Source organism: Ictalurus punctatus, chromosome 4, assembly GCF_001660625.3.
Source record: "Ictalurus punctatus breed USDA103 chromosome 4, Coco_2.0, whole genome shotgun sequence".
Classification (NCBI taxonomy): domain Eukaryota; kingdom Metazoa; phylum Chordata; class Actinopteri; order Siluriformes; family Ictaluridae; genus Ictalurus; species Ictalurus punctatus.
The window spans coordinates 23,169,083-23,192,767 of record NC_071284.1 but is presented as its reverse complement, the minus strand read 5'-3'; the positions used below and the strand labels follow the sequence as shown (position 1 = coordinate 23,192,767).

General features: G+C 38.6%; 2 protein-coding genes and 1 long non-coding RNA gene across 7 annotated transcripts; 2 read left to right on the top strand and 1 right to left on the bottom strand.

Moving 5' to 3' along the window:
• Window positions 1–4,072: 4,072 nt before the first annotated feature.
• Window positions 4,073–11,739, bottom strand: LOC108264655 (uncharacterized). Of its 4 annotated transcripts, XR_008393913.1 has the most exons (5): window positions 10,119–10,257; window positions 9,875–9,994; window positions 6,950–9,474; window positions 6,669–6,806; window positions 4,073–4,297 (listed from the first exon to the last, which is right to left on the bottom strand). It is a non-coding gene; the product is annotated as an uncharacterized LOC108264655 (long non-coding RNA). The 4 variants fall into 4 exon arrangements; XR_008393912.1 differs by lacking the exons at window positions 4,073–4,297; window positions 10,119–10,257 and adding an exon at window positions 11,623–11,739 and having other exon boundaries at window positions 5,357–6,806; XR_008393911.1 differs by lacking the exons at window positions 4,073–4,297; window positions 10,119–10,257 and adding an exon at window positions 11,570–11,663 and having other exon boundaries at window positions 5,357–6,806.
• Window positions 5,426–10,566, top strand: blvrb (biliverdin reductase B). The gene is made up of 5 exons (XM_047153183.2): window positions 5,426–5,559; window positions 7,230–7,391; window positions 8,985–9,074; window positions 9,150–9,281; window positions 10,233–10,566. Exons 1-5 carry the CDS (start codon window positions 5,475–5,477, stop codon window positions 10,385–10,387), a joined length of 624 nt encoding a protein of 207 aa, XP_047009139.1. The 5' UTR covers window positions 5,426–5,474; the 3' UTR covers window positions 10,388–10,566.
• On the top strand, window positions 10,997–22,670 carry sertad3 (SERTA domain containing 3). 2 transcript variants are annotated; one of them, XM_053678069.1, is made up of 3 exons: window positions 11,768–13,881; window positions 14,351–15,399; window positions 19,623–22,670. In XM_053678069.1, exons 2-3 carry the CDS (start codon window positions 15,275–15,277, stop codon window positions 20,269–20,271), a joined length of 774 nt encoding a protein of 257 aa, XP_053534044.1. In that variant the 5' UTR covers window positions 11,768–13,881; window positions 14,351–15,274; the 3' UTR covers window positions 20,272–22,670. The 2 variants fall into 2 exon arrangements, with proteins under 2 accessions (XP_047010986.1, XP_053534044.1); XM_047155030.2 differs by lacking the exons at window positions 11,768–13,881; window positions 14,351–15,399 and adding an exon at window positions 10,997–11,115.
• The last annotated feature ends 1,015 nt before the right edge of the window (window positions 22,671–23,685 follow it).

Below are 23,685 nucleotides of genomic sequence, written 5' to 3'. Positions count from 1 at the left end.
TGTTTTGATTAAGAACCCTCGAAGTTTGAAAAAGGTGCTATATAAAACACAACCTATAATTATTATTATCCGATATCCTTTGTGTAATACCAGCTTGCAGTAATTTACGGTATTATAACACTATATATCCACTTCTGAGCTAAACTGATACTCTAGATTAAGTAGATTGGTGCTTTAGCATGCCTTATTTGCAGGTGTGCCCTTCTGCACTTGAAATGTGCTTTAATCGATATAGAAACACTGCAGTTTTTTTGTGTACAGTGCGTGTGTGTGTGTGTGTGTGTGTGTGTGTGTGTGTGTGTGTGTGAGAGAGAGAGAGAGAGAGAGAGAAAGTGTATCTTGCCCAGCATACATGTCGACCCAGTTTTTCTACTCTGCATTAAAATGACACAAGAGATTTTCCCTTGAAGTCTCTCTGCCTTGACGTTTCTCATGTTTTATTATTATTATTATTATTATTATTATTATTATTATTAATCCTCTGAGGTTGCCAAATTCAGTAATGCCACACTTCACACTGATAAGTTTTACTGCAATAGACACACCCAATGCTGTTCAGGTTTGAATGGTACTCACATAACTATAAAGTGTGCTCTATTTGTGTATATTTTGGGCTTACACAGCACATGAATGTATATGAATGACTACTCAGTCACTATCTCCAGACTGGTGAATTCTAACATGTGTATCAAACATAGGCCAATTATGGAGCCTCATATGTGATGTTCTGATGCATTTGAGATTTCTAACACAACATTGTGCTATAATATGTGTAATCTAGACAGTAGACATGTATTTCAAAGGGAGAAGCATCCACAAAAAGATGTATTTTGACAATCATTTTGTCCTTTTTCATACAGTCTATATCCTTCAAGCCTTAAGGATGTGAATTTGTTTAAAAAATAAATAAATAAATAAAAACCTTCAACTATTTTCAGTGAAGCATACTATATTTAGCCTATGACATATCAGATTTATAATCTGGCCGTTTAGTATTTAAATCAGCTTCACTCAAAAGGGTGAGTATGACATATTGAAAGATGCGGTGTATTCAGTACAGATCAACATTAGCATCCAGTGATAAGACATGGACAGCAGAAGCGGGCCCAGATATGACTGCAGCAGCCTTAATGTAACAACGACCTATAGATGGATGAGCAAGCATACACACACACACACACCCAAGCACCCAAGCACACAGATCTTGCATCTTGTAAGGGTCATACCTGCAGCCCCAGCCCTGAGGAAGCCTGTCTCGCGCTTTAAGAAAACCTGATGCAGTCAGTGATGCTGGAACGGAGCCGCTGCGCTCCGCATCGTTGCAGTGCAAGAAAGAAAAAAATCCCACCGGCAAGAGGAGGATGCAGCGACCGTGCGAGAGGAGAGCAGGGTGAAGAGGTGCGGTAACATAAAACGTGTATGAGTGTGCGTGTGTGCGCGCGCGCGTGCGTGCGTGCGTGCGTGTGTGTGTGTGTGTGTGTGTGTGTGTGAGAGAGTGTGCGGTCAAAGTGCACAGCCGGTGTAGTCGGATATCCAGTTATCCCGCACTGTAGTGTTGAATGTAATAGTAGCTACCGACTCCCCGCTTCACAACCCCGCCTCCCTATCGCGCTGTACCGGCACGCGCGTGCACGCACACGCATACGCATACGCGCAACATCACTCCCGGTCTCCAGTGCTGCACGAGCTCGGGTCGAATTTCTATTATAAACAAAATACGGAAAAAATGTTCTGTCCGGACTCCTAAGGGTTCTTAATCAAGTCTGTTAATTGCTCCACGTAGAACGGTTGAGGATACGTGGACGAGAGAGAGAGAGATATGGATGGATGCAGTCTGATGGAAGTTATCTCTATTCAGTATTTAGAAACAGGGAACTGTGATTTAATATAGAGTTTATTTCAAATGTAGTTCGCATTTACAAACAATCTACCTTGGTTTCTGTGTGGCACAAACGGAAATGTACTTCTAGCTTACACATTTCAATGTTCATTTAATGGTAAATCAAGAAGGTTTTTTGTTTGTTTGTTTGTTTGTTTTTTAAATCTCAGTGATGTCGTTTAAGGTTTGTAATGAAACAGTCCACATATGTTTAGCTACTTATATGTAGCCTGTGCTATACAATAGGTTTATACAATATTGACCTTTTTCATAGCTGGAGAAGGGTATAAAAATATAAAGTGTTTAAGGAGAAGACACATAGACATGAAAGCGTTGAAAGATTCCTTATTAAGAGTATAATGTCGAAAAATTATGTCTTTTTTATTTTTAAATATAGTGGCTGCGGTGTGTGCACTGTGGGACAGATATTATTTATTCCCATCTGAAAGGAGCCACATTATTCTGTCGCTTAGGATAAGTTTTCTGCATCGCCTTTGGACCTTCTCCCTCACCGTAGGAGGTTACGTCACACGGGTACCGGAAGTGAGTTCTCTGTTCATTTCATTCGTCTGCGTTTTAACTGTTTACGATATTTCTAATAATCTGATTTCGTTTTCTTTATGCGAGTTGCCTTACGATGCGTTGTGTTTCCTCAACCGTTCCAACTGCTTTTACATTGACCACGTCCTAAAAACTACACGTCCCAGCAACAAACGCTCTTTTCTACAACTTCGCTCGCGTAGCCTGCGCGAGACTGACGCGTTTACGGCCCCGCCCTCTTCCTGGGGCCGACTTTTCGAGATAAGAGCGCGCACGAAGAATTTGCGTAAAGGTCGATACACTTTGCACCATTCGCTTATGAGAATACTTGACACTTAAAAGCAAGAAGAATTAATTACTTTAAACAGGACAAAGTTCAGAAAATACGTCTGTTTTAATTTAATACGGGACACAGCATCACTGCGCCAGTAGAGTGCTCTCATGAGTTTTTTCCTTTTATAAATGCTTTTGTAGTACTGTAAAGAGACACTGAATTGATCCACTACACCACTTGTAAATGTACTTTTTAGCAGCAGTGTTTGTTGTTGTTGGTACGAATTAGAGAAGATACTGTTTGAGATTAAGATAGAAAAAAAGAAAGATAGCAGAAGCGTGAGTCCCGGAGGGAAAAAAATGCATCAGAAAAATCTGCAAATAGAAAAAAAAAATTAAGCAAACTGAGTGTGAATCAACTGAGTGCAAAGAGCTCACAAAGCGTGTACAAGAACTCACTGCTGAAAGGTAGTACAGAGTAAAGGGGTACAACAGAATTTCCTAAACATTTGATGTAAAATGAAGGCCATCATCAACAATTGGAGAAAACGGGGCACCACAGTGACATTACCAAGAACAAGAAGACCCTTCTAAATTGACAAAAGGACAAGAAGAAAACTTATCAGGGAGGCTACCAAGAGACCTACAGCAACATTAAGGGAGCTGCAGGAATATCTGGCCAGTGTTGGTCACTCTCTGGATGTGAGAGTAATCTCTCATATTCTTCACATGTCTGGGCTATGGGGTAATTTGGCTAGACAAACTTCCTCTCGCGAAACAAAACACCCAAACCTGCCTAAATTTAGCCAAACCATGTGGGAAAATATCTTATGATCTGATAAAACCAAGGTAGAACATTTTGAGCATAATTCTAAAAGATATGCTTTGTGCAAAAACAAGACAGCTTATCACTCAAAAAAATTAATCAGATGGAATAATAGCACGAAGAAGTATAAGATTGAGTTCAGCATGGATGTAGTCGCCAATACAACTGGCCCTGAAATGAAATTTACAGAAAAAGTTGGGCCAAGTTTCATCTATGTGCACAGCAATAGAAAGTGTTTCTATAGGAAATAAGCTGATTAAATGCAAGTTTGATAAGCTTCAGGATGCACTGGCTGATACTGTGTTCCACAAGGAATGCTATAGCCAGTTTATAACCAAGACAAAAACTGGCTGAGCACCAAGGAGAAAAGAAAAATGCATCCAGAGAATGTATATAAAATGATAGTGGCAGATTGTAAGCTTTTTAATTTGGTTTTGTATTTTGTGCCAAAAGTTTAAAAAAAAAATGTAATCCACAAGCAAAACATTATTGATGAAACACATGCACATGCACACACACACACTCAGCAAAAAAAGAGAAATGTTCTCTTACATTCAACTGCTTTTATTTCCAGCAAATTTCTTAACATGTGTAAATAAACATTCAACAACTGAGACAAACTGAACAAGTTTCATAGACATTTGATGAACAGAAATGGAATAATGAGTCCCTGAACAAAAGGGGGGGGGGGGGGGGGGGGGGTCAATATGAAAAGTAACAGTCAGTATGTGGTGTTCCTCCACTCTTTCACCGAGGCATTTGCAAGTTCTTGATCATGTCTGGGGGGGACACATGGTTACATGTAATTTTCCACTGCAAGGACAATCAGCTGTCCTTCCTGTCTCCTTGTAGCACTGTCTTAGGCATCTTACATTACAGACATTGCAGTTTATTGCTCTGAACTCATCTGCAGTCCTCATGCCTCCCTGCAGCAGGCCTATGGTATGTTCATGCAGGTGAGCAGGCACCCTAGGCATCTTTCTTCTGGTGTTTTTCAGAGTCAGTAGAAAGATCTCTTTAGTGTCCTAAGTTATTGTAACTGTGACCTTAATTGCATCCTGCCTATCTTAAGGACTGTTCCACAGGTGCATGTGCAATAATTGTTTATGGTTCATTGAACAAGCATGAAAAACATTGTTTAAACCCTTTCCAATAGAGATCTGTAAAACTTGTTTGGATTTAAATTGTCTTTAAAATACTGTCTCCTGAAAAAGGGATGTTTCTTTTTTTGCTGAGTTTATAGTGTATAAAAGTGACAAAAAAAAACTATCCTATATATATATATATATATATATTATATATATATATATATATATATATATATATATATATATATATATATATATATATATATATATATTATCCTATTTCAAGATTGTGGTGAAATTTTAGTGGCCCAAGATGTTTGACCCATGGTCTAACACTGAGTAATATAGGGAAATTAGGCATTTTTAAACAATATTTTATAATATTAATATATAAGGCTGAGGACAAATTATCATATTTTACGACGTCCTTTCATTTTGTATTTTTTTATTTTAAATATCTAAACAGTGGTCTGAACACTTTGTTATATAGGGAAATTAGGCATTTTATGCAACAAAATATTGTTGAATATGGTTCAAATAAGTTTTTTTGGCGAATTGGTACAGACAACAAAAAACAAAGCAGCTAAAATACACTGACAAATAGTATAGTAATACTCCATATGGATTATTTAAAAAAAAAACTAGTCGCAATATTTTATCTGCAATCGGTTAACCTTAGAAATGTACTTCCGCCTCCAGCGATGACGTCAGCTTATTCCCCGCCTCCCGTGCCCAGCTGTTCTCACGTGACCACGAGTGGCACGCGTTTGACTGTCGAATTGTAGCTATAAGAGAGGAACCTCTGATAAGACCATAACATTTCTGTCCTGTTGGTTTTAAGTGGAATTCAGCCTCCAGTCGCAGTAAAATGTCTGATTCGATCAAAAACGTGGCGATCTTTGGCTCGACGGGAATGACAGGCTTGGCGACGTTACCTATTGCAGTAGCAGCAGGTGAGAGCCATTTTCTGTACTATTAATAACAATACTTCATGACAACAGGAGCACCTTAGTAACACCTTCTGCATCACTGTAAAGTCATTAGGGAAGCATACGTGTGCTACTCATACTTATTAAGTTATTACTGAGAGTAAGAAGTGTTGAAGTGAAATTAAAATGCATCAGCCTAAACTTAAAACTGCTCGTTTAACCATGTACACGTTTTACTTAAAGTATATACAAATGTAGCTACTTATTGTTGATAATGATAATGAGTCTGTATTGTTCACGTATATATTACAGCACAGTGAAATAATTTTCTTTGCATACCCCAGCATGCCAGGACGTAGAGCACAGGGTCAGCCATGACCCTATCCTATTTATCTTACATCTGCCGTATATACCCCCACCATGTATTTCTATTACACAGGTTATGTTTGAGAATAAAAGAGATTGCAGAAAGTGCTAAAATATCAATTGACACCAGCTGCTTTTTTGTTTCATAGAAATACAGACTAGCAAATAAGTGACATTATTTTACCTCCATGTCTTATATGCACTCATATCTGATATCACACAACTGCTGGTAGGGGCATCCCAGGGCATGAGAAGTGGTGTTGTGCATCATTACTGTTCCCCACAAAACATTTCTGTGTTTAAATTTGGTCATTTTAAATATTATTTTCTGTCCCAAAGTACATCCAACAGAATATAAGAGTCTCCAGAGCTGAATCAACATGTGTGGTGTTTCTTAACTTTTATAAACACTGCAGGTTTTCTAGCACTGTCAGAGTTCATTCAGCACTGGCAATTTTTTACTAAGATGCTGAGCAATCAGAATCAATTCCCCCATTTCTTTCTTATTGTCATCGTTTGCTCTGATCGTGACTCAGCTTTCACGCAGACGTTTCTGCTGAGTCATGGTGTGCGCAGCGGGTCACAGTGATAAGACAGAACAAACAGACTACCTTTTTATCTGTTCACCCCAGAGAGGGTGGTTCCCGTTTAATTCAGAATATCTACCAATGAGCATCGATATTATTCTTTTAAGATGCTTTAGTTGCTTTTCTAATCAAAAATAAAAATACTATAATGCAATGAAGGAATGTAATTCATTCTTTCACCTTCAGTAAGCACGTTATCCTGTTCAGGGTTGTGGTGGATCCAGAGCCCAGGAACACTGGGCGTGAGGAAGGGATGCACTCTGGATGGGAAGCCAGTCCATCGCAGGACACCTTGATCGAACACACGTTCACTCTCTCCTACATGGGCATATGGGAAAACAGGAACAGAAACTCTGCTCTATAACTTGAACTCAGGCTTGAACTGTGCCACCAACCTGCCGCTTACAACCAAGCCATCACACTATTTAATTGAACATAAAGTAATGAAATGCTAAAGTTACCTTGTGCCCGCTACCTTGTGCCATTGCTCCTCATTTGCGTTTGTGATGTGGAGAACCTTTTGCTCAGTCAGATATTTTGCAAAAACTTTGCTTTGTAGAGGAGGCTTTGACCACTGACTGCAAAAAAGTGTATTTTCTGGAAATCCAACACTTTATCTGTGTTTTTCTAGTCCACTGAACACATAATAAATTTCTTTAACAGCCAACAGCTGATGCTGAGGTGACACACTGGTGTTTATTTAGCAGCTATTTAATATCTCTCTGAATATTTTTGTCCCAGGTTATAACGTGACCGTGTTGGTGAGGGATCCGTCCAGGCTGCCCGCTGACCATAAAGCCTCCCGGGTGGTGGTGGGAGATGTCCTTAACAAAGAGGATGTGAAGAAGACTTTGGAGGGTCAGGATGCTGTCATCATCATCCTGGGGACAAGAAATGACCTTAGTGAGTTTGAGTGGATAAATGTTTTTCTTTTTGTGAGAAAAAATAAAAATTCCCCCAAGTGGGAAGTGGGTAGTTGAACATAAGGGGAGTGTCCTGATATGAAGCAATACTACTAAATCGTTTATCATCATCATTGGCCATATTTTATTTTGGACCAATTTTAAGGAGCAGGGTCTTTTTGTCTTTAAGTTTGTACGTTATCAGTCATATCCACCTGTCACTGCATAACAAGTGCTCTCAAAGAGGTAAGACTCTTAAATGTCCTGCCATATTAGTTAGCTATGTGGCTAGCACTGAAGGTTGAAAGTATAAACATTTATGAATATGACTTAAAATTCCTTTAGAAATCCTGTCAGGTTAGGTCTTCTTAGCCTAAAATATGTGAAAATACATACACATAGATGGGTGGACAAATCAGTAGCCCCGGGGCTCAAGACAATCAGTTTTCTTGTCCAGACTATTAGATTTTTTTTTTGACAAAACAGGTTCACAACAAACAGACAAAGGCAGACAAACAGTTTCACAACCATAGTAGGGGGAATAAAATGTTCGCAAACTTATTAGGAGAGAATAAGGATTATAGTCCTGCAAATATAATCTACTCCCTGGGAATTAATATGCTCATTCATTTCCCTTAGCCCATATTAATATATTTAACTAGCCAGTCAACCAAAACATGAGACTGGGTAGAACAATGGAGTTTTTACTTACCCACTGCACTAGCTAATGAATATATCATTTGTCCAAACCTTAAATACACTCATTACTACTTTATTAAGATAAAGGTCAAGCACTTCAGTTCACATTAAACATCAGAAAAAAGACCAGGCAACATTTTTTTCCCAATTTCCAGCTTTCAGTGACACTGTGGCCTTAGATTCCTGTTCTCAGTCTTCTGCTGTTGTAGCTCATGCACCTCAAGGTTTGACATGCTGTGCATTCTGAGATGCTTTACAAATCAGCAAGATGTTTCCATCTGCAGAACTGTTGCTCACTGGATGTTTTTTGCACCGTTCTATGTAAACTCCAAGGACTATTGTGTGTGAAAATCTTGGGAGATCAGCAGTGTTTTAAATATGTCAAAACCAGCCCATCTGGCAATGAGCATGGCCTGGTGAAAGTCACTGAGATCACATGTTTCCCTATTCTGTTGTTTGATGTGAGCAATAACTGAGGATCTCGACTTGTATCTGCACAATTTTATGTACGTGCAGCTACCACACAATTGGCTGAGTGAATTATTGCATGCATAAGCGGGTGTACAGGTGTTCCTATTAAAGTGGCCGGTGACCAACATATGTCTTATTCAAATTTCCTCATTCCTACTTGAAAATTTCCATATTTAAACTCTAGTTTTATATTTAAACAATCCAGTTCTCATTTCCAAATATATGGACTCAAAGACAAACCTATGTCCTGCAGTCTGCCCAGAATTCTGTTCACCATACATGGTTTTCAGGAAGGCTTGAAAACTTTATGGACACAACCACTGCTTGGTCTGAGGAAAAATTGTACTATACTATAACTGTAGTAAAATGTGATATTTTAAACAGTACGCAGGTATTTTTATATATGAAAATGTCTGATCTGTAGGTCCTACCACCATGATGTCTGAGGGCACACTGAACATCCTGGAGGCCATGAAAGCCCGTGGCATCTGCAAAGTGATTGCCTGCATGTCCGGTATGACTCATTTATGCATTTTAAATATGTAATTTAATGTGAATTGCAAAATCATTATGTTGTTTTTGTCCACAGCATTTTTGCTGTGGGACCGAGCAAAGGTTCCTCCTCGCATGATTCCTGTAACTGAAGACCATGATCGCATGTACATATTGCTGAAGGAGTCTGGACTGGATTATGTAGCAGTGATGCCCCCACACATTGCAGGTAATGGATAATAACTTAGTCCAGTGTGATGTAACACCTACATTGTTGAGTTAAAGCTCACATTGTTGGCAGTTGAGTTAATTGATCATACAGACAGGTGACAAATTAAAGGAAAAACCGACATAAAGTGTCTTAGTGCCACCAGAACAGCTTCAGTCAATCTTGACATAGATTCCGCAAATCTTCTGTGTCTCTAATGGAGAGATGAACAAAAGATATTTCCCAATTAGTGTTTTGATAATGGCAGTGGAGAGCGTTCTCTAACACATTGGTCACACTGGGTTGAGATCTGGACACTGGGAAGACCGTAACAAACACCAAATAGCCATAACATTAAAATCTCTGACAGGTGAAGTGAATATCATTGATTATATCATTACACCGGTCACCTCACAGGGGGTGGGATATATTATGCAATACATAAACAGTCAGTTCTCGAAGATGATGTGTTGGAAGCAGGAAAAACGGGCAAGTGTGAGGATCTGAGCAACTTTGACAAGGGCCAAATTGTGATGGCTAGACGACTTGCTCAGAGCATCTCCAAAACGGCAGGTCTCATGGGGTGTTCCCGGTATGCAGTGGTTAGTACCTACCAAAAGTGTTCCGAGGTAGGACAACCGGTGACAGGGTCATGGGCTCCCAAGGCTCGTTGATTTTTTTTTTTTGAATACTCATCAAAGCCTGCATGCCCTGAGGACAGCGCCAGCGTCATCCTGGAAGAGACCACTTTTATTAGGAAATATGATAAATGTTTCATCATGAGATAAAGGTGATCAGGCAGAATAACTCTGAATTGATTTTTAGTGACTCTTCATGATAAGTAGACTCAAACCATACCAGCAAAATAAACACCTTCTACAGCATACAACAGAGCCGCCAGAGCCAATTTCCTTTCATTTGTCATATGTCAGAATTTGTAACCACTGTTAATAAACGTCTCGTCCTCCGCAGATGATAAGCCTCTGACTGAAAAGTACATGGTCACTGAGAACACGCTGAAGGGAAGAGCCATCTCCAAACACGATCTCGCTCACTTCTTCGTCAAGTGCCTTTCCACCTCTGAGTGGGACGGGAAGACAGTAGGGGTGTGTGGAGTTTACAGTTAAACTCCCCACAGTTCAGCACTACTTCACTGATTGTCAATATGATGCTAACATTTATACACATAAGCTTTTGTAGCACTTCTTTTTAACACAATAGATCTTCAAATGGAATCATTATGATTACACAAATAATAATGCATTATAATAACCTCATTATGATTAAAACCTATTTTGCAGTGTCAGTTTGTTCGATGAAATGCTATATTAGATGTACAATATTGTTTTATTTTTAACAAAAAAATTAAAATCAACTTAGAAAGCACACAAATTTCCAGTCGATTTTGTGAGATATAAATTAGAATAGATTTTGCCAATGTCTTAGCTTTTGAAACTTGAAAACGATTTTAAACGGCAAACAAATTACATAAAAACTACATTACCCAGAGTCACCTTCGAGAGGCTCTGCCTAAAAGCGGGAAAGACAAAAATTGCAGCGTACACTGCTGTTTGCAGGGTTTTTTTTTGTTGTTGTTGTTCCACCTGTATTCTGACAAGCTCCGCCTCCTGTTATTGGATTGGCTGGACCAACGAGGAACTTCCGGTGTTTATAACGTGACAACCAATAGTCGCAAGCGAGGTGGAACGAACCTAACCAATAATAGCGAGGGGCGGCATGATTTGTCGGAATGCGAGTGTGCCCAAATAATAGCGTTTGTTTCACACACTCGCGCGCTTAAACTAAGTGTCAACTGAGATTTGCTGAGTTTCTGTAGAACAGGCGCGATACTGAGGTAAGTGAATGTAATACACATTTGTTTTTAAATTAAGCTTACTTACTGAAGCTAACTTCAGTAGTGTAGCGGTATTAGTAGGCTAATTCTAAGTCAATGCTAGGGGTTATGACCTTTTTTCAAAACGCATACTTGTGTTAAATTGTTTCATATGCGTCTAGAACTAATATGAACAGATCATTTCTTAAACCGGTCTGTTTCGCAGGAATTACAGACGGGTAATTAATCAGCTAAGTTAGTGAGCGACCGCATCCCAATTCCCTCATCCCTACATAGGGTGCACTACAGTAGTGATGGGAAGTTCGGATCATTTTACTGACTAGGATCTTTGAATCTTGTTCAGCAACATGAACGAATCTGTTTTCGAGTCATTTCGTTCACTACAGCAGAATATAATTAAAATGTTAAATTCCCTAACACATATAGTACTTAATAAACTATAAGCCAATGCAACCTATTAATTGCTTAGCTGGTCTTCAGGCTATGCAGTCTGTTAGTTCAAATCACCTCCTGATCCGAGTCGTTCTGTTGTCACGTATGTTCCCCGGAAACAGAAATTAGAGTCTTCCGGTTCGAGTTCTTCGTCATCCCTTTCGTCATACCGGAAGAACGAACTACTCGAACCCGAAGACTCGAGATGTGAGCTAATCATTCTGTTTCCGGTACAGACCCTATGAGGATGTTGCAGCGCATGCGCATTCAACACAAAATGAACGAATCACTCTCTGAGTCAACTCGTTGTTCCCGAGTTATATTAAAGATTCGTTTAAAACGAACGAATCGTTCATCAACGATACATCACTACACAGTGTGTGTCCTGTAGGGAACCTTTGGGAAGATGGGAAAAACAATTGGAAAACATGTTTAATTGTTATTGTAGTTTGTTTGGCAAACGTGTATGCTATGTTTAGGCAAATATGTGACATTGTCTGCAATTGAAAGATGGCAAACGGCCAAAAATGACGAATTCCACATCACTTACATACTTTGATACCTCAAAGTGAAGACCAGGTGAAAGAAAAAATGTGTAAATATGCTTCTGTAGCTCAAATTAATTTGTATGTCCCATGTACACTACTTACATATTTGCCAAAATGAGGAAGAGAGCTTGTCTGGGTTATTGTTGGTGGGGTAATGTATTTGCACTCTACAACTCTTCACAATATACAATTTTGGCATTTCTTTTAAGCCTATAAGCATATATACAGCTGCCAATGTATTAGGTACGCTGAACTAAAACTAATCCAGTCTAACAGTTCTGCAATAACTCTGACCTTCATGAAGGTTAAAATGCATCCACACAAGGGCGTAGGTTTGGTCTCCATATTGGTAGGGACACCCACCCACCCTTGAAAAAAAGGACTGTTTAATGTTTACAACCAAATGGTTTATTAAAATATAACATCTATATTTACTTTAAGATCTGTATTTACATTTAAATACAAATTATACAAAGCAACAGATCAAAGACTAAAATATTCTAAATTCTAAAATTCTGCCCTCCCAAAATATTGGTGGGGACATGTCCCTACCGTCCATATGCAAATCTACACCCTTGCATCCACATTTATGCTGTTGATCTCATCACCCATCACTGATGCACTTTCTGTCTAACAAACGATGTGTGTAATGACTGAATGAATTAAGAACAACCTTGCTAGATACAAGCAAGCCATCAGAGGTGGGAAGAGTAGCCAAACATTTGACTCAAGTCCAAGTAAAACTACTTATAAAATAATTACACAAGTAACAGTAAAAGTAATGATGTTGTTAATGACTTGTGTAAGAGTAATGGAGTATCCAGTGAGAAGAATACTCAAGTAGGAAGTTACTAGTTACTTCGGATCTGATTAAAATGAAGGGGAAATCTTGAATCTCAGATGACATGGAAAACTGGCAGTCACACCTCTCCATGAAAGTCTGTCAAGATGAAGCAGCCTATCCCAGTCCTGTGACGGGTACAATAAAACAGAACCTGTCATTTTCAATACAAAATCTCACACACACACGAAAAAACAAACATTTTCCCAACGGTTGACTGTCTTTAATTTCACAACACGTTAAAAACACAAACTTGTCAGCATCTGCATTTAAACAACAGAGAACAAAATAACTGACTATGAGCGTAAAAGTACGTGGAAGACTGTGGAGGTAAAAGTTGTAGTGGAAATTAGACAACACTCGCAGACTCGTCCTCTGAAGGTAAAAAGGTTTATTACAGAAAGATGGTTAATACAAGATAGAATAAAGCAGGATAGAATAATGAGCGTGCTCTGAAGCCCTTGTACTAAACCACTTTATTATATATATATAAGTATCTCACAAAAGTGAGTACACCCCTCTTATTTTTGTAAATATTTGATTATATCTTTTCATGTGACAACTCTGAAGAAATGACACTTTGCTACAATGTAAAGTAGTGAGTGTACAGCTTGTGTAACAGTGTAAATTTGCTGTCCCCTCAAAATAACTCAACACACAGCCATTAATGTCTAAACCGCTGGCAACAAAAGCCGAACCTGGCTACAAAAGATTGCTATGGCAATCTAAGTTCAGCTCCTCCCCAACTCGTTGAGGGGGAAAAAAGACCAGAGTCGAATATGGAAATACTTTGCATTCGAGGCGGATAAAAACGGACATATAATTGATGCTCTGAAGCCGGTGTGCAAACGATGCCATTGTACACTTCAAACAAAGGGAGTAAACACCTCGAATTTGGCAAAGCACCTGAAAGACAGCCACTCCGATCTCTTCAAAGAATTCAAGGTGAGTGAATTTCAAGTTATATTAACGTCAAACAAACTGTAAAATTTATAATCCTTATCCTGAAAGAGGGACCTATATTATATTTGTTTGAGGCAGCTGCATTGTACCCGTGAAACCAGCTAACGTTATGCTCCATGTAATGTTAGCGACAGCCTGTTATGTGTTAACGATGCTAACGCATTGTAATGTTATAAACTACTTCTTAATGGGCCACCATGCATCGCCATTCAGCCCGTGTCCTGTCAGCTAAATGTAGCCTAATGTCACTAGATTAAATAATTATTTTAATTTTAATGGTTTTACTAAATCTTTTCGGCCTGAGACCATGTCACTGAATTTAAACTAATGCTTGCATTCAGCGTATAAGGTGTGTGTGTTTAGGAGTGCACCTTAGCACCTGTAGACTCCACTGTTTTAGTCATTGTCAGACAGTGTTTGATAACTAAAATCTCTCTCTCTCCCTCTCCAGTATCAGCCAGAGGAGGATGTCCACGAGGAGAGTCAGGAGCAAAGTCAGCAAACATTAACACAGCCAACCTTAAGAGAAGCTTATAAAAGGCACAGAAAATATGACAAAAACTCAAACAAAGCAAGGAAACTGGATAGGGCAGTTGCTGAGTTCATATGCATAGACCAAGTTCCTGTCTACACTGTAGAAAAGCATGGATTCCAGCAAATGCTTCAGCAGTTCAACCCCAGATACCAGCTACCAAGCAGAAATTACTTCATGTATACAGAGATCCCCAAACTATACACTGAAACCAGAGACCTCATTTCAGAACATCTCAAAGAAAAACCATTTTATGCCTACATATTTATTATATATCTATTTTGTAATTGCTTTTTTTATGTTATGTGACTGTTGCCACTATTGTTTTTATAATGCTCAAATATTTAAATAAAGGAATTAATGTTTAAGTATTATTTATTTTATTTATTGTTATTTTTTTTACACACCATGGTATCGACTTTGGTATCGGGTATCGTGTATTTTTGCTGGTATCGGTACCAACTACTAGATTTTTGGTATTGTGACATCCCTAGTGCATATATTCCTGTTCTTTGTGAGCTAACTGATAGTTTGGGTGTCTGATGTCACTTCTTCTGTTCCCAGGTGCCTCACCCTTACCTTAGCTCCGCCCGTCAGTTCGCTTCTGCTCTGTACAGTCTCTTGCAAAATGTCCAACTTTTCTGCAGTTGTAACAGTTTAATCCTGGTCCATAGCCCTGACAGCCGGGTCCGCGTGCTTTTGGTCTTCCTCTCCTCTCCATCTTTCTTTCCTTTCCCTCTCGTAGGAGCTTCTCCGCATGGATTGCATACCTTTCCACTTGTGAGGTTTCCGGTGTCCCAGGTGATACATTATTGTTTGACTATAGTGGTAATTTCTGGTTTCATGCCATTCATAAAGCTGTTTCTGAGATGTGCCTCCCATGCTGTGACGGCTGCCTGCCCATCTGCCGGTGTGTCGGGTTTCTCCAAGCCTGAGTTTGCATCATGGATCTCAGTGAGCCTGAACAGGTACGGTGATACAGTCTCTGAGTCTTGTTGATTACACATCGCTATTTTTGTCATGTCCATTCGCACAGGAAAGGTGTTCGTCGGCCTCTGCTGGAGCGCCGTGATTTGTGCTCTGTACCTTGCGTTGACTCCATCATCCCACTGTAGGTTGATCAGGCGGACATTGTTCTCTGGGAATTCACATGAAACCTTGACCCAAGACGAGCAGTCGTCGTAGTTCATGAGTGGTGGGTCTGAATTCTCTGCAGAATATCTGAAGTTATATCCTCCTACTTCGCAGATAGCCGGCAGATGCGTCATGCTGCTCCTGATGTCTTCCAATGTCCAGGGTCTGTGAACTAGCATAAGGCCTCCTTCTCTGGCCACTTCTAGAATTGGGGCATTTACTGCGGCGTGCATTGTCCGTTCTGTGTCCGATTTTGTTGGTCTGAAGCCCTCAGGGAGCAATGTTGTTGGTCCCTTCACTTGGGATTTCGTGTGTAACGCCACTGGTAAAGATAAGAAGGCTGGAGCATAGTTTGATGGGTGTTGGTGGCTCAGTTCTGACAGGTTCGGATAGAGTGGTGTAGGCTGGGCCACTTCATGGTGAGGAGGTGCCTCTGAAACTGCAGGTTCCTCCCTCCCTACTGGCTGTGGGTGTTGCGGTGGGGCGGAGTCCAGGTCCAGATCTGCTTTCTGCAATTTAGCACACTGAGAAACAGATGAGGGCCCTGCCTGATATTTTTTCTCTCTTTTATGTGCCTCGCTCTGCCATTCAGCAAATGCCTTCCAGTCAGCCAAAAACTGCACTTCACTCTTCGTTTTAGGGTTCTCTCTCTCTCTCTCTCTCTCTCTCTCTCTCCCTCCCTCCCTCCCTCTCCAAATTAAGTTTCTGTTGTTCTAACTGTCTGAGGCTAAAACTACCTTTTTTCAGGAAAAGCACACTCTTTAACTCATACATCATATTGATTCAAACATCCTTCCCCATAATTCACATGCTGTTAGGATAATAGTATTCACATGATATTAGGATCAACATGTGAGCACCCTGTACATACCATAGCATGTTTCACAGGATGTGCTTTGCTACATGTTTTCCAATTTTTTTTTCTTTTTACACCTTCTATAACTTTCAAAGTTTTAATCAACTTAACATGCTATGAAAATCAAGTGAATATGCATTCTCGTACACAGACAGAAAAGGTTCAAAATGTGTGCCAAATCTCTAGACATTCAATTAATCATATAACTTATAGGTTCAATAGAGCAAACCTTAGAATGTAAAAGAGTTTATCTGTGAGGGCGAGTCCACATACAGCAATTTGGTAGGACTTACAGTTTTCCCTCCTTTTTTTTTTTAATCTCAGTAGAATTTACTTGTACGTTAAATTTGCCAAATGTATCATTTACCGCTGATATGATGGAATGAGTCAGTGGGGCATGCCACTTGATGATAACGTGCCACAAAAATACTGCGCCTCTCACGCTTCTTAATAAGTACTCTCTTTACTTATTCATTGCTTGAACTGGACTCTTTCCATTAGCAAATATTTTTAATATTTTTACATAAAGCGATAAGAAATCGCTTTATGTAATACTTCTCTCTCAATGTAATACACGCATTTCTTATATCATTGACTCCCTTCCATACACACAGCAATACACTATGACTTCATAAAATTCTAAATCATTGACTCCCTTCCACACAGACAGCAATACACAATGACTTCATAAAATTCTAATTCTAATTCTAAATTCTTGATGATGTTCTACCGGTCAGTTTTAAAGCTGCATCGGTCTTTCGCTCTGCACACAAAGAACAAACCACCTTTGAGTCAACACAGACTTCAGGTTGAAAACTTTTCCACGAGCGTCCTCCGGTTTGCTTGTTGTCCAGAAAAGCTGAAAGACTCTCGCAGCCCAGCCAGGAGACCCCAAATTTTCCTGGAAATTAGACAACACTCACAGACTCGTCCTCTGAAGGTAAAAAGGTTTATTACAGAAAGATGGTTAATAAAGGATAGAATAAAGCAGGATAGAATGAGGGCACTCTGAAGCCCTTGTACTAAACCACTACTATATATATGAGAAACGCAGAGCATGACGTAATTCTGTGTACCGATAAGAAGCAGTTTGAGGCAGTTCAAGCAGGCTTTGTTTTAGGATCTTGGAAGATGTTTAGGCGAACCTTGAACAGAAGAACATGTTTGTGTCTCTGGAAGCAGATAAACATTCTGTACTGATCTCAGAGACATGACATGGCCTTCTTGGGCATTATCCTCTGATGAGAATGAAATAGAACAAGAACAAAACTATTACAAAGTAAAAATTAATAATTTCCCTCACAAAGTACATTTCTGTGATTTAAAAAGTGCTGGCAATATTCAGTGTTTGGAACTGAACTATCAGTTGCCCCATTACGCCCCAAAACGTCCCTCAGACTAGTTTATGTATTATGCCGGATATAGCATTTTCTTCTTATGCTCCAAAACTGTGGAACTCACGACCATCAGGTCTTAGAGATGCAGAGTCTTTTGTTGTATTTAAATCTTCTTTTAAAACTTCTTATTTATTTTTTATGTTTGCTTTTACTTCATGGCTTTTGTTATTTACTTATTATTACTATTATTGTTATTAAGAATTGAATTGTATTTTATTATTAACTGTTTTTTTTTTTATGTACAAGCCTATATTCTCTTATGTAAAGTAACATGAGAGGTCATTTTAAAGGTGCTGTATAAAAGAAAGTTTATTATTTTGTATTATTATTAAAATAGCTGTAGGATATGAATAAATGTGGGTATAAATATAGACAGTTTTCATAGACAGATTTATTATTTTTATATTCTACTTAGGTTACTTCATGTTGTATTATACAAATGAAACTAATAAATAGCATTTGCTTTTAGAACTGAATCTTTAAACTTTTTTTTTTTTTTTTTTTTTTTTTTAATTGTTTATTTTATGTACTCAAAAAATGAAAGCTGATGAAAAAAGTGACTTAAGAAGGACCGGTGTTGGTCCACCACTGCTATATTGTAAATTCTACTATAGTCTAATTGTGGGTGATAGTCAATCATGACCAGGATCCAGTGTGGTCTGTACCGTGGTCTGTAGTCTGACTGTCAAAAGCAAGTCCATCCACACCTCTACACACGATACAAGGTGTCTGTGTATTTATGATGCAGATGCTGGCTGAGTGAGATCTGAGTGATCTTGTTCATTGTTTGGACTGATCTGTAGGGATATTAAAGGTATGCCATGAACATGTGTAACCATTAGTTGTTATCTTTTACATTGTGTCTGGATCCATTACAAATCACAATTTAACTACAACCCCAATTCCAAAAAAGTTGGGATGCTGTGTGAAATGTAAGTAAAAACAGAATGCAATGACTTGCAAATCTCATAAACCCATATGTTATTCACAGTAGTGATGAATGAATATGGTCCTTTTAAATTAGAGGGATTTCATGTACTGTGATAAAGCCCGACCTTTAAACTCTCTTTAAACTCTACTGTGATATAAATGTGTAGCCATACCACCACTACTAGTGCTTGGTAAAGGTTTTGTTTGTTTTATTTTTTGTATTATTATTATTATTATTATTATTATTATTATTATTATTATTATTATTTTACCCAGAATGAAAAAAAATAATAAATCACTTAGATTTTTCAGGCAAAACACTGACTGTACTATGACAATGTACTGTATTTTTTTAAATGAAATAAATATATAACTATTAATGTATATATGAACCATTAATAAATATTAAAGTAAATAAAAGATATACATCCAAACAGAACTCAAAGTTCAGTTTAAAGTAACACTTTAAATAACAAATAAAAATAGAGACCTCCAAAAGGAATCAAAAACACTTCAAATAACACAACAAAATTTGCCAGTGATAGTTTTTATTTCGCCTCCAGAGGCATCTCCCGTACTGTATAATGACTGTGAACCCTGCTCAGCCGCTCACGCAACCGAAGCAATGGGGGAAAAACTATCAGTGTGGATTTTTGCCACAAAACCGATCAATTGGTCAACTTCTAGTTCTGATATGCCCCCACCTGCACCTTTGAGCACATGTTTTTGTGTCGATTTCTCGAGAGAGAAACTTCCTGTGTAACCTGTATATTGGCAGAATAAAAAATTCAGATGCTTTTTTTTTTTTTTTTTTTTTTTTTTTTTTTTTTACACGTGTGGTAAAATAAATTCTTTTGTGTTTTATCCTCACAAGGTGTATAATGGTGGCACGGGGGCTGAAGCGGAAACTCTGCGATGATGTCAGAGACCCAGGGTGGGAGAATCAGCTGAAGTCTGTGTGGAACATTTCTATAGACAAGTACCAGCGCGATCAGGCCCTTGTGGAGCCGAGCTTACTGCGCTCTGTTCTCATTACTAACACACTTCGTCAGGCCATAACACATGTGGAGGCCGTTTCTGGAATGGAGAACCCTATGAAAAAAATTCAAGCACATCATCCAGCAAATTGTTTCCAGCAGGAACCTGGCACGCCTTCTGGTTTCGAAGACATGGATGATGATGTCGTAGAGGATCTGTCTTTATCCACCACCATTACCGCCATCTTGAAGAATCTGGATACAGCTCTTGATGGCAGCTCTGGCTCATCTGCACCTCAGCGGTCACCGTTAGCCTCTGTGGAAAACCTTACAATGGACAGGACCTTCAAAAGGAGTCCGAACAAAAGTTTGTCTAATCACCTGCAGGACAGTGTTCTAGATGATTTGTTACTGGACTTGGATACTTCTATATGTGAAGTGGAGATGACCGATCATACTTTTGATCTATCTGCTGATGAATTTGTGAAATATTTACCATGTGTGCCCTGCTTAGGGAATGAAATAGGGTTTTTACACTCCATGTAGTGCACTGCAGTTCCAGTAAGGATTTGGCATTAAACTGTCTGTCTATTTATATCACACATTTGAAGGAGTGGCTCTGAGTACAAATCATAATGTATAAAAATAAATAAATGCCTTCCACATCTTGGGTAAGGAGCGATTTGGCATTCAGTTCCCTACTCCTTATATTTATATCACATAGAGTATGAATGCCTATTACTACATCCTGTTTAGTGTCCAATGGGAAGACATTGCTCCCGATAAGTCCAATACACAATATGTTACATGTGATGTGAATTTTGGCCTCATTGTTTTACATGTATAATGAAATGAGGCTCATTTGCAGTATATAGTGTGCCATATGTCAATTAGGGAACTATTTGCAATTCACAAGTGCAATTTATATATAAGTACACTATATAGGGTATGAATAATAGCTACTAAACTCTGTAATGCACTCCTTGTTTATGCAGTTCACTCTGTCAAGTAGAGAGTGAAGTCTTGGTATGTGTACTACATAGGGTTCTCAAACTTTTTCAACATGAAGCCCCCCTTGTGTAGGGTGCATTCCTTCGTGGCCCCCTAGAGTCGTCAAATGTGGGGTTTTTTCACACTAGGCTCTTCTGTATCAGCTTTCTCAACAAAGAGACTATGTCCTCTATCTAAAAACGTGTCCATTTTAAATAGTCTTTAAATAGGTTTTTATCAGCGTGTGGTTAACAGTACTGTACACTAGTATATGAATGGATGTCTCTGTTTGGTGTGTGTCTTAGTGTTCTGAGTATAACTGATTTAATTTATTAATAGCTCTAATTTTTATGTACATCATAGTTCAAAGGTTGACAATCCTGACTTACATATAGGTCAAATTTAAAAAAAATTCTTTGTGCCCCCAGTTTGTGAACCACTGCTCTATCCACTGTCTTATGACCAGTTACTACCTATATAAGTGCATTATTTAAAGTATATTTAATATTTGAACTGTAATTAATGTAAATAAATAAATTGGTCTTTGTATAGTTTAGAGTTCTACACAGAACCTTTCCCCAGAAGAAGCCTTAAGGTTTCTAGATTTTAATTCTCTTTCAGTTTTTATTTCCCCAGGTATGTATAGGGAGCCAGTGTTTCTACCAATATGTATATCCCATCCAGCTCTTTGTCTTTCTCTTTGAGATGATTGATTAGATACAAACCTTTGTCTGTTTTTAAAACTATAGAAATGCTGAATATAAAAAAGGTAATACTTATCCTCATTAGAAATTTTAAAGATTAAAAGGGTGGCATGGTGGCACAGTGGGCAGCATTGCCACATCACAGCTCCAGGCTGTCTGTATCAACTCGAGCCTGTTTGGACTTTCTGTGCATGTTCTCCCCATGTTTATGTGGGTTTGCACCTCCTAAAACCATGCCAGTAAGTGGGCTGGCCCTGTTAAATTGCCCATATGTGTGAATAAGTGTGTGCACAGTGCCTTGCAATGAACCGGCATCTAATCCAGGGTTTAAGGCCACCTCGTGACCAGTGTTCCAAGGTTTTCGCTCTGGATCCACTAGTGAGTGAAGTTGAATTTTTTGGGGCGGGGGGGCTTCTACAGTGCACTGTCTAATCTATACTGAGATGGGTGCCTTGTAATGCCGCAGGGTGGCATGTTGGAGCAGCTCAAGTGTCTCCGGTTCAGTTCCTGAGCTCATGTTACTGTCTGTGCAGTTTTGTATGTTCTCCTGTATCTGTGTGGGTTTCCTATAGGTTCTCTGATTTCCTCCTCTCAAAATCACAAGTCAAGATCAAGATTGATGAATGAAAGTAATGCCTCAATCATGTTAAAGGCGCCTCTTGCAGAGAACATGCCTTACTAATATCAGGCAAAGTTTACAGGACAATTTAAAATGAAACATATCTGTAATGGAAGCCATATAATATTGGTTATACTGTAACACCTTTTTATATGTTTTGAAAAATATAATGTTTGTAAATACCTCATGTGACTGATTTCGCTTCATTAATCATTCTGTTTTAAAGTGATGTGTCGGCCAAAAATGAAGCGTAACCATGTTTTGGTGTTTGAAGTTTGCTTCTTTAGTTTTGCACTGAAGCTTTGAGGCTAATGGGTAATGGAACAGTATAGTCTCCTGTTTAGCATTGTGCAAACTGTATGCCTGAAATGTGTTTAGTTTTTTCCCACCTATTTATAAAAACTTTCATCATCTAGTATTATTACATTGCACATGTGAATTATTGTTTTTTTTTTTTGTTTTTTCTTTTACACAAATCCAGGTGGACAAAAATCAAAACTGTTACAAGTTTGGGTTAATGCAACACTGTTCATTCATTACTGTAAGAATTAAGGAAAAATCCACTACGAATTACTTGTATAATCTGTGGTCCAAAATATGTATTTTTATGATTAAATTCTGAGTTGACTTTTTTGGTTTTGTCTTGTTTCAACAAGTTATGTTTTCGCTTTGTTTTGAAATTCATGTCTACCTGAAGAGAGTGATGCAGCATCGCTTTAGTCCTTTTAGTCTGTCCAGCTCTCTCGCCTGCTCATATGTACACTGCTTAAACAGATACGTTTCCAAGTAAGTGTATCTGTGGTTTAGGACTTTCTCTGAATAATCTGATTCAGGAACAAGTAAGGCACATTGGAGTCTTTCAAGCATCCGTGCCGTTATACCTTGATTCTTTGCATATGACACTAGTTCCCAAACTTTTTCAGTCAAGTCTCCCTTGAAAAAAAAATTTCAGGTTCCTTCACAGCACATCACCCCAAATGCCCACTACCACATTCCCATTCTCACCTGTTTTGTATAAAACTAATTGTATTGGTTGTATAGTAGAACAAACAAGCATTTATTGTCTCTCGACAAATAACATTTATTACCTCTACATTTTGTCCCCCCCCCTTTTTTTTTTTTTTTTTTTAACATTTGCTTTGCTCCACTACAGTGCACTTTATTTCTCACACACTTGCTCTTATTCCAGCTCCCTGCTTTGGCTCGCTGCAACCTCATACTGGGAACCACTGGAATATGATGAGGTCAACTATGCTAGATACAATGCCCTCCACTAATCTTGACATTCTTGGTAAATATGAGCAAAGAAGGCTGTGAAAAAATCTTTATATATAACCTCATGCCCACAGTTAAATATGGTGGTGGATCTTTAATGTTTTTGGGCTGTTTTCCTACCAGAGGACCTGTACATTTTGTTAGGATACATGATATCATGGCCTCTATCAAATATCAGATATTTGCTGCACATAACAGCTATATTCCTTGGTCTTACCCATTGTTATGAATGACTAAGGGAGTTTGGCCTATGTGTTACTTCATATTTATACCCTTGTGATGCAGGAAGTCATGGTTGAACAATTTCCTGTTCCTAGTCACCTAGGTGTACTAAAAGAATGAAAATATCAATGGGAATATACGTCAAACATA